The sequence below is a fragment of the Microcebus murinus genome, chromosome 24 (assembly GCF_040939455.1).
Source record: "Microcebus murinus isolate Inina chromosome 24, M.murinus_Inina_mat1.0, whole genome shotgun sequence".
Classification (NCBI taxonomy): domain Eukaryota; kingdom Metazoa; phylum Chordata; class Mammalia; order Primates; family Cheirogaleidae; genus Microcebus; species Microcebus murinus.
In genome coordinates, this window is record NC_134127.1 from 16,838,804 (window position 1) to 16,854,615 (window position 15,812).

Here is a 15,812-nt window from a genome sequence, read left to right on the forward strand (position 1 = left end):
TGAAGACAGAGGAGCTTGGCATCATAACCCAGCTAGCATAGTTTGCACTTCCATAATCTCAATCACTGTACTAGACCATCTCAAAAAGTTCAGCTGCAATTGAGAGGTGACCCACATTCTATATATTCTCATCTCCCTATTTGTAGCCTTAAAAGTTTTAATATTTATCAGAAAATCTTAGGAATGTTTTACTAAATCTATAAGAACACATAACAGAACCCCTCCCTTTCCCCTTTTCCACTCCACCCACAACGATGGTTGGAGGCAAATGACATCCAACAGTAGGGAGGGGTGGACCCTGTAGAGACATGCAAATAGGGTTACTCAGAAACCTTTAAGATGATAACAAATTTTGTTTTTATCTATACGTATGTGAAACATACCAGATGGCCTGGCATATTCTGTTAAATGAATTACTATCTTGATTTGGTGACGCACTAAGGAGGGTTACGTATGAGAATGTTTGTGGACAGAAGAGGGGATACTACAAAGTCCCATCTCAAATATGAACCTCCTCCCACCCTCTACAATATTCTATCACTGGTTGTCTTTTGGTGTCAAACTTACTTCACTTTTTATTATAGATATCTATAACTTATACTCCAAGCAACTTGTGGGGAAATAAATTCTTATTTGCCAAAATACTGAAATATCTGTTCAGGTTGTTTAGGTAAGCAATGGAAACTGTGGTGGAATTGCAAATTGTAAGAAAAGGCTCAATGTATCCTTTGTCCCTTCAGTGCGGTCTAAGGCAAATTGGAGGCAAAATATTAATTAAATTCTTTGAAATAAAGGCTTGAGACAAGTTTCTCATACATTTAAATATGCTGAGGTCTATTTTTGCTTAACCAGCTCTGTTGAGAAAAAGCAGAATTCACTTTGTACTTTTATTTTAATATAGAATAACTTTCCATTTTAAGGGAGAAAGAACCCTCCATGTTTCTCAGTAGCTTGTGGTCTCTGAGGATAGGTGCCCATTTGGTACCAGCATCTTCTCCAAGTCCCACAACACCCGGTGAACACACAGTAGACCTTTAATAAGTGTTCCAAACTATGCAAACACACTGAACAAGAGACATAAGTCCAAATGTTATTTCTGGGCAGAAGAACTCTGAACACACATAAATCCGAATGTTACTTTTCATCCAAAGTAAACTAAAAGAAGTTCAATATATAACAATAAAAGCCTCAGTTCAATCAATGTAACTTTAAACTTTTTTGATATCAAATCTTTCTTTATATTTTTATGAAGAAACCTAAGAAAGGTCATAATCTCCCCTCATATCTCATAAAATAATCTGAATGTCATATATGCCTATAATTTTGTAATTGGAGAAAAAGAGGATGGGGTTTCTCAGAAACCTGAAAGATGATACCAAGCTTTTTTTGTGTTGTATGTATCTATCTGTGGGGCATACATATATTTCCCCCAGTACTCAAACAGAAGAGATTCCACCCAATAATTTATCTCAGCAGGGAATCCACAGAGAGCTATCATAAGAGAAACGGAAAGACAAAGAGGAAAGAATGAAAAGAAATAAGGAGAAACAGGAAGAAAGGGAGGGAAGAGAAAGGGGGGAGGAAAGGGAAGGGAAAAGGAACAGCACACAGAATAGTGAAATGAAACAAAAAAGGCTTAAAGAAACCTTTTTTTTGGTTGAAATTTACAATAAAAACCATTCCTACTGAAATGGCAAACTCTCATCTTGGGTGGGTGAGAAGCTGGGGTTTGTTATGAAAGGGAATAAATATTTTACTTGACAATTTCCATGCTAAACACCACCATCATTTTCAGTGTCATCTCGCCGTTATCTTCCCACAGTAAATAAAGACTAATATATATTTTCACCCGAGGATTATAAACATGATCTCAATTGTATGACTGCAGCAGATCATCTGGCAAATTCTCAGCAGTAAGTCAAAGAACGTATGTTTACCCAAAATCAACAGGAGCCACTGGACTGTATATTAACTACGCTTGGGTTCAGACAGCTCCTTCCAAAACCTGCTCGAAATCTACCTAATAATTTACCCACAGGCATGCAGGTTACCATAAGCCTACCACTAGAATCTAAAAGCTTCACTATGAAAATTTTCCTGTCAATTTTCTTTTCTGACTTAAGTGATAAAAGCCTTGCAAATCCTGTCTTGGAGAGACACCATGACTTTCTGTGCAAATACCACTAGACTTAAAAGAGACTTTTTAACGCTGCGTAGCTTCAATGGAATATACATAACATATTTATCATGCCACAATCCTGCACCTTTTTATCTCCCATTCCCATTGGGAATTATAGCTTCAGAAACGGCAGCATTTGCTCTATAATGAAACAATCTAAAAATATACCTCCTTTACATAGTAAATTGAAACTTAGTTTCTGTTTTCGTAATTTTTTTTTAATGAGCTGCAAATAAAGTCAGTAAGACTAAGAATGTGATAATAACATATCTTAATGCCTTCTTTCATTTTCCATAGTACACACGTCTTTCCAAATCTGGCAGAACTCCATACAGTTTAAAAGTTGCATGAAACATAATAAAGGACTTATCTTTCAATTGGCGCATTTCCATATTACAGCATGATTCAAATGTGTCCCATTTCTAAGCGAATTCATTCACACACCTGATTCCAAGAGACACCTGTAATGTGTACTGTTCTAAAAAGAAGGCTAGAATCAAATCGAAATCTGTAAAACTCACATTCTCAATATACACACCCTACCCTACAACTTCTGTAATATTCATAGTCACTATCATTATTTTGTATTTGATCAAATGCATATCTCATTTTTAATGCTATAAAATATATCAATTTCAAAGTGATTTTGTTGATTCCAAACCAATATGATGGGGAAAAACATGCTTACTGTTACCAATAATAAAGCCAAGTGGAAATAATTCAGGTATTCTACAATTACTCAGAATTTAACTGAATCTATTTCCAGAGACAACCTGAGTGGCTCTGTGACTAGGGATTGAATACAGTCAGAACTGCTTCCATTGCAGCCTGCAAATGCTTTTTTGTTTCCATGGTGAATATACCTTTGTGACCTTTCTCAAGTTCTGATGGTCTACTTACAAATAAATCAAACAAAAACTGCCCACTGATTATTTGTACTGCTAACCACTCCAAATAATTATTATCTCAGTATTATTAATTACAACACAGATTCTTAGAAATTATTAATTTAAGGGTACTCTGCAGAATGAAGCATCCACGACAAGGCCCAACAGAAACATCACCACTAAGACCAAAAGCTAAAAGCAAAACACTTCAGTGATCCTTAGCCTATTTTGGATTAAGATGTGAGCAGTAAATATAAACATCAGCCTGTATTAAAAAACAATAGTTCAAGGCTTACTTTCAGCAGATCCTTGGAGAACGTAACACCCCCATTTACCCCTTGGAGATTTGCAATGAACTCTTGGCAGGTCATCTTCTTTCCAATATTCTGGAACAGAACAGGAGCAAAGAATATATCATAATGACATTTATGGAATTAGGATTAATTCTTAAATATGCAATTAAGCAGAGAAAAAAATTTGTTTTTGCAAACATGACCATACGTGCATATATAAACACACATATATACATATAATACAATTTTAATGCATAAAAACAGATGGATTACTATGCTTTTGAAATTCTGATTAAATATAAATAGCAAAATTATATCAAGCACTTACGTTAACAAAGGAAAAACTATGAAAAACCTATGCTACATTTATATAAATACATAATATAGTTTTTAACAAAAAACACAGGTAAAAGTGACATTTCTGAGCTGAACTTAGATAGTTGTTTATGTGTTTATTTGTATTTCCTACATACTGTCAAGATATGTGACAGATCTGAGATTTACCCTACTTTCAAGCTAACAAGTTAGCCTGTCACAGTCTGACAGATGCTGGCAGAGGAAATAAGATGCCTGGCTGAGAGGCACAGGTATTTATTACTCACAATAACAGCAATGGCCAGAGTATTGACATTATCTTGCTCTAGTTCCCTGAGCCCCACTTCTCACACAGCAACTTGAATAGGGCCAGATGCCACTTGGCATATGCATGGGTTGCATTATAGGAGAGAAACCCTGCACTTCAGGAGCAGAAATCTTTGATAATGGGCAGTAAGTATGTCTACATCTCTTGCTAGAGAGAGAGAGAGACTAGCTCTACACCTCCTCCAAGGTGATAAACAAATCTGACCATCACTCTGAAGTCTCTATCTTCCAAAGCTGCTCACTATATATAGAAATAACCTTGGATAGACAAGAACACAGGCAACCAAAGCCTCATTTCAAAAAATGTACAGAAAAGTGAGAGACCCATAGAGAATTATCTCCCAGCATATGTTTCCAAACTAATTTAAGGATAATAAAGTTTAGCCAAAGGAAATCACATTAATGAACAAAATGTAATTGGAAAATCTAAACTATAAAAAAAGATACAGATAGGCTAGGAAAACTAATACAATTACTATCACAGAGAATGATCTCCTATTCCAGCTGAATCAACTAGTAAAAGCTGCCACTTGTGAAGGATTCTGAGATTCAAGATGGACACCAAGATAAATCTGTCACAAGTGTAGGAGAGGGGGGTAGAACACAGCAAGTGGCACATGTATGCCATCTTTGGCAAAAGGTGGTCCAAGTGAATAGAAAGCATACCAACATATTAACACACGTGTACACAATATTCTTGCAAATAAACGAATGCTTTTCAGGGCCATTTTATTCATTCATGAAAGACTAAGTGTAGGTAGAAGAGCAGCATTAAAATGAGACAGCATACTCCTGGAGATAAAGACTTCAAGGATGTGGAGTTCAGGATAGACTTAAGGGAATACGTGTACAGAACCTCAACTTCAAAAGCACAGATTTGCCTGAGAACATAGCTTTGTATGTCTTAGGATGATTCACTTTTCCCCTCCCTTTAGGGCTGCCCTTCTCCTATTTTACAAAATGAAATAGTTTATCCTACCCAAGCTATGTAAATATTTACAGTGAAAGCACAAAATTTTTTTCTTAGAAAATTTGCCTCTTGCATCAGCAAAGAGGGCATAGCAGATTTTATATGAAAGATTGAAGAAATGGTTTGACAGTGAGAACTGGCCTTGCCAACTAACTCATTTGATATTTCCCATAAGTTAAATCAATTATATCTGAAGTTCCAAAGTTTTGATAAATATTATATAAGGCACAGAAACTTTAATGAAAAATACTGTTTTGCAGAAGTATATTGAAAAAGACAACAATTCTATTTTCCTAATCCTTTTCAAGTGTATCAGGTCAAACAAGGTGCTTCAAGGTAAAAAGCAATAAGTGTAATCAATAGTCATTATGAAATCACTTAGAAAGGCTTTTCTGAATATGATTCAAGGATTTCAGAAGATGAATGAAAAATGGCTAAGTAATAAATTCTTTTCCAAGTGAGGTACTTTCCAATTTTTTGCTTTTAACAATATTACAGGAGGATCTAATTATTAGATAATCACCAAAAATATTTTTGATATGTGATCTGGAAAATTCAAATACTTGTAACATTATCTGTTTTTTAATTATTTGTTATTAATCAACATCTATGTAAAAGCAGATTAAAATATAAGAAAAAAATAAAATCTCTTAAAATTAGTGTGTTTATTTTGTTATATAATGATGCAAAAGTATCAACTCACTATAATATTTTTAAAATATCAACTTTATTGAAATATAGTTTCATATAACATTCACTCTTTGGAACTAGATACTTCACAGTGATTTGTAGTACATTGATAAAACTGTGCAGCCATCCCTACTACCTAAATTCAGAACATTCTCATCACCCCCAAAAGAAATCCTGAACCCACCAACAGTCACTTTCCTAAATCTTTCCTGCCATTCTTATTAGGGATCACCTGGAAACCACTATTCTCTATTTATATGGATTTGCTTACTCAGGACATTTCATATAAATGCAATCATATAAAATGTGGCCTTTTATGGATGGCTTCGTTAATGTGTTCAAGATTCATCCACGTTGTTGCATGAATCAGTGTTTAATGTCTTTATATTGCTAAATAACATTCCATTGTGTGGATACACCAAATTTTATCCATTCATAAGCTGATAAACAGACTTTTCCCACTTTTTGGTTGTTATGAATAATGCTGCTATAAATATACATGTACAAGTTTCAGTGTGGACTTGTTTTCATTCCTCCTAGGTATGTATTAATACTTTGGAGTGGGATTATTGGGTCCTATGGTAACTGGGTTTATTCACTTGAAGAACTGCCAGACTAATGCTCTGAACTGTCTATATCATTTTACATTCTGAATAGCAGTGTATAAGGGTTCCAGTTTCTCTACAACTTCACAAACACCAAACATCTGTCCTTTTTATTTTAGCTAGTTACAGATATTAACTTGTAACCTGTGGTTTTGATTTCTACATAACCAATGCTTAATGATGCTCAGCACCCTTTCATGTGCTTATTAGCCATTTGTATATCTTCATTAGAGGAATGCCTATTTAAATCCTATTCCCCTTACTTATTGGGATATTTGTATTTTTATTGTTGAGCTGTAGGACTTTATTCTAGATATAAGTTCCTTATCAGATATGTATTTTATAAATATTTTCTTCCAATCTGTGGGTGCCTTTTCACTTTATTTCTTTCACTTTCTTGGTGTCCTTTGAAATACAAAATATTTTAGTTAGATGAAATCCAACTGATCTATTTTTTTCTCTTGTTACTTGAGCATTTTGTGTCATATCTAACAAATCATTGTTTAACCCAGTATCACAAAGATTTATTCCTATGTTTTCTAAGCGTTTTGCAGTGTTAGTTCTTACATTTAGATATTTGATCCATATCAAATTCATCTTTGTATATGGTAGGAAGTAAAAATTCAGCTTCATTCTTTTACATTTAGATACTCAGTTGTTATAGCACCATTTATTTCCCCCACCAAATTGTCTTGGAACACTTTCTGAAAATCAACTGACCATAAATCTAAGGGTTTATTTTCAGGTATTTGATTCTATTGCATTGATCCAGATGTCTAGCTTTCTACTAGTGTAACACACTTTGGATCATTGTAGTTTTGTATTGAGTTTATCATCTTAACAATTTTAAGCATACAGTTCAGTAGTGTTTCACATAGTATGTTAACATTGTTCTGAAACAGACCTCTGAAACTACTTCATCTTGGAAAACTCAAACACTATATACGTTAAACAACTCCTTTTCCCCTCACCATCTCAGACCCTTGTAACCACCATTCTACTTTGTTTATATGAATTTAACATTAGCCTCAAATAGATGGAATTGTATAGTATTGTTTTTGTGACTAGATTATTTAATTTAGCATAATGTCCTAAAGGTTCATCCTTATAGCATGTCACAGGATTTCCTTCTTTTTTAAAGCTGAATGATATTCCATTGTATGCATAGACCACATTTTGGCTATTGTGAAAAGTGCTATGTGAACATAGGTGGGCAAATATCAATTGAAAATCCTTTCAATTTTTTGCTATATACCTAAAAGAGGATTGCTGGATCATATGGCAGTTCTATTTTTACTTTTTTTTTGATGCTCCATACTATTTTCTACAGCGGTTGCACTATTTTAAAATCTCTCCAACAGTGCACAGTGTTTCCAATTTGTCCACATCCTCGCCAATGCTATTTTCTATTTTCTTGATAGGAGCCATCTTAATGGGTGTGAGGTTATTATATCTGACTGCAGTTTTTGTTTGCATTTCTGATTAGAACGTTGAACAAGTTTTTATATGGTCATCACCATTTGTATACTATCTTTAGATAAGTATCTACTCAAGTACTTTGTTACCTTTTTAATTCAGATATTTAATCTTTAGATGTAGAGATATAGAAGTTCTTTATGTAGACTGGATATTAACCTCTTACAGATACACGATTTGCAAGTAACTTCTCCCATTGTATAGGTTGCCTTTTCACTTTTGTGTGTCTTGAGGCATGTGTTTAAGTTTGATGTAGTCGCATTTTTGCTTTTGGGATCATATCCAAGATCACTGCCAACTATAGTGTCATGAAGCTTTTGCCCTATGTTTCTTCCTAAGAATGTTATAGTTTTAGGTCTTTAATCCATTTTGAGATAACTTTTATATACTGTATAAGGGTCCAACTTCTTTCTTTTGCATAAATATATTCAGTTTTCCCAATACCACTTGCTGAAGAGTTTGTCCTTTTCCCACCGAGTGGTCTTAGTGCCCTTCTTGAAGATCATTTGAGAATTTATTTCTGAACTCTCTATTCTATTCCACTGGTGCATTTTTCTGTCCTTATGCCAACAGGACACTACTTTGATACTGTAATTTTATAATTTTTTTGAAATAAAGAAGAGTTAGTGAACAACTCTGCTGTTTATCAAAATTGTTTTGATTATTTGGGGTCTCTTGGGATCCCGTATGAACTTTAGGATGAATTTTTCCATCTCTGAAAAAAATGCTGTTGAGATTTTTGGAAGGAATTGTGTTGAATCTGTAAATTGCTTGGTGTAATATGAACATTTTAACAATATTAAGTCTTCTAATCCATGAACATGAGATATTTTTGCATAATTATTTGTGTCTTGAGTAGCTTGCAGTAATGTTTTGTGTACAGTTTTAAAGTTGAAAAATCATGAGTCTTCCATATTTTGCCTTTCTCTATATAGTTTTGAGTATTCTGGGTCCTCTATATTTCCACATATTTCAAAATTCATTTGTCACTTTCTGCGAAAAAAAAAAAAAATCCAGCTAGGATTTTGAAAGTAATTGTGTCTAATCTGAAGATCAGTTTGTAGAATACTGCAATTTTAACAATAAATGTTCCACTGTATGACAATGAAATATCTTTCCAGTTATTTAAGTTTCTTTCAATGATATTTTATAGTTTTACTGGAAACTATCTTATTATATTCTTTTATATCTTAGTCTTTTGAATACTATTATAAATGAAATTAATTTTACTGTCATTGTTCAATGCTGGCATACAGAAATACAATTCATTTTTGTAGAATTAACTTGTATTCTGCAACCATGTTAAGCTTTAGTTCTAATAGTCTTATTTATTCTATGGTAGAGCCCTTAGGATTCTCTATACACACGAGTATTTCTTCTACAAATAGATTCCTTTCTACTTGTTTTAAAGAAAATACTTTATTATGCCAAATATAAAAAGTTTTCTTGCTGAAACATATATGTATTTCTGGGGTACAATGTGGTATTTTATTACACGCATATAATGCATAATGATCAAAATAGGGCAAATGGGACATCTATTGCCCCCAAAATTCACCCCCTTCATGTTTGGAACATTCCAATCACTCTCCTCCAGGTATTAATATTTTGAAATATTCAATGAGTTATTCTTAACTATTATATAATCATCCTATTATACTATGGAATACTAGATCATATTTCTTCTAACTGTATTTTGGGGCTCAGTAACCAACCTATTTCTCTTTTGTTGTTGCTGCCAGTTTGTATTTTATTGACATTGTGAAGCTCAGGCCCTGACCATGTACTTCTGCACTGGGTAGATCTGTTACTTCCACAGCTGCTTCTTGGTCTTCAGGCCTGTGTTTGTTGAGCCAGCCGTGTATGGCATGGGTTTTCTTGGGCTGCAGACCCAGGGGCTTCTTGCCTGTGTAGAATTTCTTGAGGTTTTCTTTCTGAATCTGGTTAATTATTGTAAGAACACAGGCAACAGATTGGCCAATCACTCAGAATTTGGAGCACTTAGACACCATGCAGCCTGTCACTTTGGTGACACACACCTGGGACACCACACCTGACCATCTTCAGGTCATCTAGCTGTTTCAGCAGTTCCTCCTTCTTGCCATGAGGGTCCTGAACCTTAATCTTGACCATGGCTGCACAAGCCACCACCACCGCTGCCTGGCCCAAGGGAAAGAGAAAATGCCCATTAACCAACCTTTCTAAATCCCCTTTCCCCTAACCCTTTCCAGCTGCTGGTAAACTCTAATCTATTCTCTATCTCCATGAATCCCTCTCTATTAATGCTTTTTTGATGTGTTTATTGCCAGAATATTCCCTCTTAGTATTGCTTTGCTTTACTCTAGACAGTCTGTTAATGTTGCATTTCAATTTTTGTTTATTTTAAGACATTTTTTAAATTTCCTTAATTTTTTTATTGATTCATTGATTATTCAGGAGCATATTGTTATATTACCATGTATTTGTATAATTTCCAAAGTTCCCCTTGTTACATATTTGTCAATAGCCTGTGACATAGAAGGCATAATTTTCAGTTTTATTCCATTGTGTTCAGAAAAGATATTTGATATACTTTCAACTTGTTTGAATTTTTTTGAGACTTGTTTTGTGGGCCAACATATAATCTATCCTGGAGAATGTTCCATGTGCTAATAAGAATATATATTCCGGAGCAGTTGAATGAAATGTTCTGTAAGTGTAAGGTAGATCTAGTTGGTCTAGACTAGAGTGTAGTTTAGCTCTGAAGTTTGTTGATTTTTCTGTCTGGATGATCCGTCCATTACTGAAAGTGGAGTGCTTAAGTCCCTTATTATTGTATTGTAGTCGTTTCTGTTAGTATCTCTTTGAAAAACCTTCCTAACCTTCCTCTTTCACACACACGACTCTTAGATTTGCTCTTTTGATGTTCTTCTCTCTACCCTGTAGGTGTCCTTCATTCTTTTTCCTTCTTCTCTATGTTTTCAAATAGCCTGTCTTTAAGCTCACTGAGTCTTCTGCTTGATGCATTCTGCTGCTGAGAGCCCATAATGCGTTTTTTAGTTCAGCAAATGTATTTTTCAGTTTTAAAATTTGACTTTTATTCTGTATTCTAATCTCTTTGCTAAATTTCTCTGATAAATTTCTGCTTTGCTTTTCTGATAGAGTTCACTGAGTTTCCTTTCCTGAGTTTCCTATCTTGAATTCTTGATCTGAGAGCTCATATGCTGCTGTTTCGTTAGGGTCATCGGTTCCTTGCTTCATCATTTGGGAAGGTTATGGGTCCCTACATGCTGTTGTTTCTCATGAACATATGTCTATGGTTTCACATTGGGGAATTAATTATTTCAGTCTTTCCTATCTGGCTTGTTATGGTCTTTCTAGGCTATGTCTCCTTTGAGGTCCTTTGTAATTGCCTACTGAGCGCCCTCAGTCCTAGATCACTGCTTCCTTTCAGCACTAGATGAAACATTAAGACAAGGTTTCTCTTGGTTCTGACAGATGCTCAGAGCAATGGCCTTCCCAGTTGCAGGGGTGGTAGGTCCAAAAGGGGATACCCAGCTGTGTGCCAAGGCTGAGTAGGTATTTGTGACCAGAAGATCCAGGAGTGTTCCTCCAGCAGATGTGGCTCATGAACAGCCACTCTGATTTGGCATTTCTTATGGCTGAGATTGAAAACAGTTTCAGGGGCTGGGGTTACTAGTTTCACCGCTCCTGTCTCTAACTGCTGTCAGGTGTTTTCCTCTTGAACGTAGTTATGATCATCCCCTTGGGTTGAGGCAGGAACAGTTTTCCTGCAAGAGAACCCAAGATGATGTGGAAGTAGGCTGTCAGCCTCAATCTCACTTTTTCCAGTGTAGAAAGCACTAGTACAGGGGAATTTTCTGTGCACAGTGCCTGGTACATTGGGAGAGTGGCGTTGTGGGTAGAGAAGTTTGTTTCTCTTACTGTCTTCTCAGAGTTTTTCACTTTTCTGTGGCCCCAGGGATTGTGTCTCAGTTTCAGATTTGAGTTCTAGGATATTGCTGGTGATAATCTTGGCATACAATAGCTTTTATTTTCTGTGGGGGAGAGTAAAATCAGATTGCTTCTACGCCACCATTTTGGTAATGTCACTCTTAATATTTTGCTTATTCATTGCTAATCCTGTCTTATTTTTCTTGCCTAGACCCCGGCTAGAGTCTTTAATACAATGACGTGTGTAAGTGGCAAGAGTAGACATCCCTGTCTTATTCTTGATCTGGGGGGAAAGCCTTTGTCTTTTACCATTATGTATGAAATTAGCTGGAAATTTTTTATAGATGCTCACTGCAGGTTGAGAAAATTTCCTTTTATGACTAGTTTAGGGTTTTTCATTTTTTTTTTAAATTTTTTAATCATGAAACATTGTTGGATGTTGTCAAATGCTTTCCCCGTGTTTACTCAGATGATCATGTGGCTTCTCTCCTTTATTCCATTTGTATGTTGAACCAACGTTGCATCTGCAATAAATCTCACTTGGTCATAATATATACTCCTTTTTATATTTTGCTGAATTACATTTGCTCTTTCTTTTACACAAGGAATATTCATCAGGGTATTAGTTTTCTTATGATTTCTTTGTCTCATTTATGCTGTCAGGGCAATACTGTGCTCACAGAATGATTGGAGAAGTGCTTTTTTTCCCCTGATGAATGTGAAGTACTGATGTTAAAACTTCTTTATATATTTGGTGTAATTCACAAGTGAAGCCATCTGATCTTGGGTGTTCCTCTGTGGCAAATTTGATTGCTAGTTTAAAAACTATTCAATTGCTAAAGATATATTCAGATTTTCTATTTTTTCTTAAATTTCAGTAGTTTTTAGCTGTTTAGAAAGTTGTTCATCCAGGGTATCTAATTTGTTGGCATAAAGTTGTTGCTAGGGCTCACTTATCCTTTTTATTTCTATAAGGCCAATAGTAATGTCCCCTCTTTCATTGCTAATTTTAGCAATTTGAGTCTTTTTATTTGCAGTATCTAAACTTGTCACTGCTATTGATCTTTTCAAAGAATAAGCATCTGGTTTCACTGATTTTTCTATATTGCTTTTCTTCTTCTCTCTTTCACTTATTTCTACTCGAAATTATTTCCTTTCTTTGCTTTATTTGGATCAAGTTTTCTGTTATTTTTGTTTCTTCCAATGAAATTTAGATTGGTTAGACTGTTGATTTGAGATCATTCTTTAATATAGCTGTTTATTGCAACAGATTTGCTATTTAACATACTTCACACTGCTTCAGCTGCATCCTGTAAGTTTTATGTTGTATTTTCATCTCAATTTTTAAATTTCCCTTGTGAATTTCCTCTTTGACCCATTGGGTCATTTAGGATTGCATTGTTTAAATTCCGTAAGTTCCCTTCTTTCACTGATTTCTCATTTCATTACATTGTGTTTAGAGAACACACTTTGTGTATTTTCAATCCTTTTGTATTTATTGAGACTTTTTTGGTGCTATCCTGGAGAATATTCCATAGGTTCTCAAAAAGAATACTCCTCCTGTTGCTGGGTGGAGTGTTTTGTAGATGTCTGTTAGATCTATGTGGCTTATAGTATTGTTCAAATCTTCCATTTCCTTGTAGATATTCTGTGTGGTTGTTCTGAGCATTATTCAAAGTGTGGTATTGCTGTCTCAAATTGTTACTGTTGAATTATCTATTTCTACCTTCAGTTTCTCTCAGTCATTCATTCCTGTATTTCATGGCTGTCTTGTTATATGCTCAGAGGGAAAGGAAAAAAAAAAAAAAAAAAAAAACAAATAGCTTTTCCCTACTCTCCCATACCACTCGAGCTCAATACTTCACCTCTAGTCACTGAAATATGTGAAGATTTCTCCCCACAACACAACCAATTCTCGAGCAGACACCAGTTGGGTGTTTTATATTTCAGTTCAATTGTGACACTATGTACCTGCTGATGTTGTGAGATCGCACACATAAAGGACTCAGTCCCACAAGACTGACCCCCACTTCAAATGTCAATCACAAATAGGAGATTGTCACTTATACTTTTGATGGATGGTTATAAATGGGGGTTTCCCACCATCTCATATTAGAGTTTGATTAACTTGCTAGGATGGCTCATAAAAACTCAGGGAAACACGTTTATCTGTTTATTATAAAGGATATTATAAAGAATACAGATAAACAACCAGATGCATACATATACTGATATAAAGATACCAATTTGACTCATATGGGCTTGGAAACAATTGGGAAAATAGCAATCAGGTGGGGAAAATGGATATAAAAATTCAGACCAACAAAAGCCTGTTCAAATACTTTGAGTCCTACATAGTAAAGCAGCATTAGTGTAATTAGCCAATATACCATGCCCTAGTAGCCTTACCAATGCAGGGAACAATGATAACCAAGATATAGCTTTGTATGTGTCAAAGATTTCCAATAATTTCTTGAATAACTTCATTAGCTGAACTTATTTTTAATCTGTCATTTATTATTCTCCTGACTCATTGGTAATTCTTCTAGCTAAAATTCAAGATTAAAAGATGAAGGGTGAGGTCAGTCCCTTTCACTTCTTACTGGCGTATTTAAAGACCTCCCTTCAGTCATAGGCTTTTATACCTTTTTAACAGGGAGTATAAGTAAAATGAAGTCTTTGTCATCAAGAGGCACCTGATATGATGCCTTGATTTTTTTCTCCATGTCATACACTAAACTGTATCAATTACTTTGATATATTATTCAAGCAGACACTGTCCACTGAATAAAGCTAACTGTAGTCATTGATTTTATATCTTAAGGATTCATAGGTATTAAAGAGAAACTTATACATTGTCATGGTTCTATTCATTTTCTTCCCAAATTGATTCACAACTTTGAATAAAAGTAGGCCTGCTCTGAAACAAATGTTAGTCAGTTGTATGCCAAGAAAGTGCTTTCATAGTACTTTCTCATATTCTAAATACTTCCCATTAAGTCAATAACGCACAGAGATTTGAAAAGGCCTCCCAATGTGTTCAGAGGCATAGAAATAGTCCCTTGAAATCAATGCAACATTTCCAACCAAAACTGAGATGCTACTGAATATGAATCTCTGGATCATTACTTTTAAATTCAGAAGGCATTTTAATCAAACTTAAAAAGATAACAAAATGGAAATCCACAAAAAATAAGAATTTAATTTGAAACTCCAAAATACAACAGGCCCAAGTCCGTAAATATTCAGCTAATTAAGGTGTCATCCTTAATGAAAGTAAATATAAAAAATTCAAATCATCCTATATTAAGGGTTCATATCCGCCTCCCCCCCCTCAATTTAAGGCTATTGTCTGCATTGACAATATGGCCATTTTCAACTATACTGTCTTACAATAAAGAGAACAATTTTCTCTAATTGTTTTCTTTTAAAGATACACTAAATGCCATTTAGAGGAAAATTCTTTGATGGATTTATCTTTCCTGAAAAACTTGACCTGGATATGTTTTTAACACATTCCAAAATAGAATTTTAAGCAAATATATTATCCTCCACACTATCCTCTACCTATGCTTGGGGGAGGTAGTGTCCAAATTATAGAAGATTTCATGGACTAAGGGCAAGAGAAAAAATACAAAAAAATCTGTAAATTTCTGTAAAGAACCACATATGAGTATTTTTGGCTTGTACACCATATATTCTCCATTACAACTATTTAATACTGTCATTGTAGCCTAAATATGTAAACAACTGGGAACAGTTATATTTCAATAGAACTTCATTTACAAAAACAAGCCCTAACTGAATTTTGCCTATGGGCCATAATTTATCTACCCTTGGTCTAAAAGAAAGTGGAAGAAAGCGGTGTTGGCATTGAGGACATCATGAGTGAGCAAGCAGATAGATTAGGCATCCTGATGTAGTTTATTCTTTAATTTCAAGTTTTCTGTTTGTTCAAGTTAAGCCATTTTCACCCCATCCTAATAGAGAACCAGCTTTTCCGGAAATGAGACCAAAGGGGGGAAGAGTTAAGATAGAGAATCCCGTTCTTAGAGGCAGCTAGACAAGCTTCAGTCCAACTCAGTATGTGTGTGACCTAGTCTTTGTTCTGAGCATGCCTTCCATGACAATAGAGAG

The 15,812-nt window shown here is 34.8% G+C and overlaps 1 protein-coding gene across 9 annotated transcripts in view; it reads right to left on the reverse strand.

Moving 5' to 3' along the window:
• Positions 1-15,812, reverse strand: part of PSD3 (pleckstrin and Sec7 domain containing 3) — a 460,884-nt gene that overhangs the window by 202,361 nt on the left and 242,711 nt on the right. For 8 of the 9 annotated variants that reach the window (XM_012785047.2, XM_012785050.2, XM_012785051.3 and 5 more), the window contains one exon: positions 3,363-3,452. In XM_012785047.2, coding sequence (XP_012640501.2) covers positions 3,363-3,452 — 90 coding nt within the window. Of the gene's footprint in view, positions 1-3,362; positions 3,453-9,781; positions 12,629-15,812 lie in introns of those variants that run through there. The other variant, XM_075997246.1, reaches the window with a different exon arrangement.